The sequence below is a fragment of the Bison bison genome, unplaced genomic scaffold (assembly GCF_000754665.1).
Source record: "Bison bison bison isolate TAMUID 2011002044 unplaced genomic scaffold, Bison_UMD1.0 scf7180017857695, whole genome shotgun sequence".
In the NCBI taxonomy this organism is placed as follows: Eukaryota; Metazoa; Chordata; class Mammalia; order Artiodactyla; family Bovidae; genus Bison; species Bison bison.
Window position 1 is genome coordinate 27,758 of NW_011488268.1, and position 1,273 is coordinate 29,030.

Genomic DNA, 1,273 nt, shown 5'->3' on the forward strand with positions numbered 1-1,273 from the left:
GGCGGGCTTGGGGGCAGCTGGAACTGGCCCACGTCCTCTGCAGCTTCAAAGGACGGGTCAGGGGGCGGGCTTTCACCAGTGGGCCCGGAGCTGGGCACCCCCACACCAGCAGACCTGGCGGGGGGTGGAGCGGATGCTCCATCAGAGCTCCTGCCCTTTGGTCTCTGCTTCTCAGGGCTCTGCACCGCGGGTTTTTTCTTTGGCGTCCTCTCCGCTGTCAGGGACACAGGTGAGGGTCCCGGGAAGCTTGGCCGGGACCCACGTGTGGAGGGCGCACAGTCGACCGCGGGAGGCCCCATCCCCACGCTTGACCTTCTACCAACAGCCTGCGGTTGTGCGGAGAAGCCCCTCCAGGCAGAGGCTGGGGGGCGGGACACCAGCCCCCATCTGTCCCCAGACCTCAGGGCTCCCACCTTCCAGAAAGTTCTTCTCTACAGGCTAGAGATCATCTTGTGGTCCCTCATGACTAGTGACCTTGGGCAGACCCTGGGTGTGGGCTCCTGGGGGCCACCCCGTCTGTCCAGGCACCCCTCCCCTGGCACTCTGGGCCCCCTGCCGGCCCACCGACGTGGTTGCCCCCAGGGGCGCCTGTTGCTCGCAGCCACACGTGGACTCGCCCCGGGGGGCAGTCCTGTTCACCAGCCAGTCCTGTGCCCTGTCTGGCCCTGTCTGCCCCTGGAGCGGCCATGAGGGCCACGCAGGCTCCCAGCTGCCTCAGATGGGCCCCAGACCTGGGAAGTGATGGGCGGTGGTTTCCCTGCCTGACCCCCTGAAGCCACATGCTCCTCCCCAGGGGCCCTTCCTGCCTTGGCTACGGGCCCCTTGGGCTCTGGGCCCTGGCTCCCAGGAGGGGTCTCAGGAGGCAAGGGAGACCTGCAGGGAAGACTCTGGAGAAGACCAGGGCGTCTGCCCAGCAGGACGGCCCAGTGGGGCCACAGGGCAGGCCTGCTCAGAGCCAGGGAGCAGGAGAGACAGGCGCCAGTACACGGGACAGAGCAGGGGACACTGGGGTCCGAGGGCAGGGTGCCAGGTGCCCTAGGCCGTGGCCAGGAGCTGTTCCCACCCCAATCCCTGGGGAGGCTCAGCACCAGGAGGTGGCCCCCGCCCTCCAGCCCACCAGGGAAGCAGAACAGGTGGGCAGACGCGGGGTTCCAGGGTGGAAAGGAAGAGGCAGCGACTGAGGCTGCGACGTTTAATGAGAGCCCACGGAGCACCCGGGGGAGGGGCAGCTTCGCGGGGGCGGTGGATGAGGGGTGGCAGGGCCAGCTCCGGG

General features: G+C 68.4%; 1 protein-coding gene across 1 annotated transcript in view; it reads right to left on the bottom strand.

Annotated features, from left to right (window-relative positions):
• Nucleotides 1-731, bottom strand: part of LOC105003794 — a gene marked incomplete at its 5' end in the record, with an annotated part of 9,411 nt that extends 8,680 nt beyond the window's left edge. Inside the window, 2 exons of the mRNA XM_010861245.1 lie at nt 8-214; nt 565-731. Coding sequence (XP_010859547.1) covers nt 8-214; nt 565-731 — 374 coding nt within the window. The remainder of the gene's footprint in view (nt 1-7; nt 215-564) is intronic.
• Between the last annotated feature and the right edge of the window lie 542 nt (nt 732-1,273).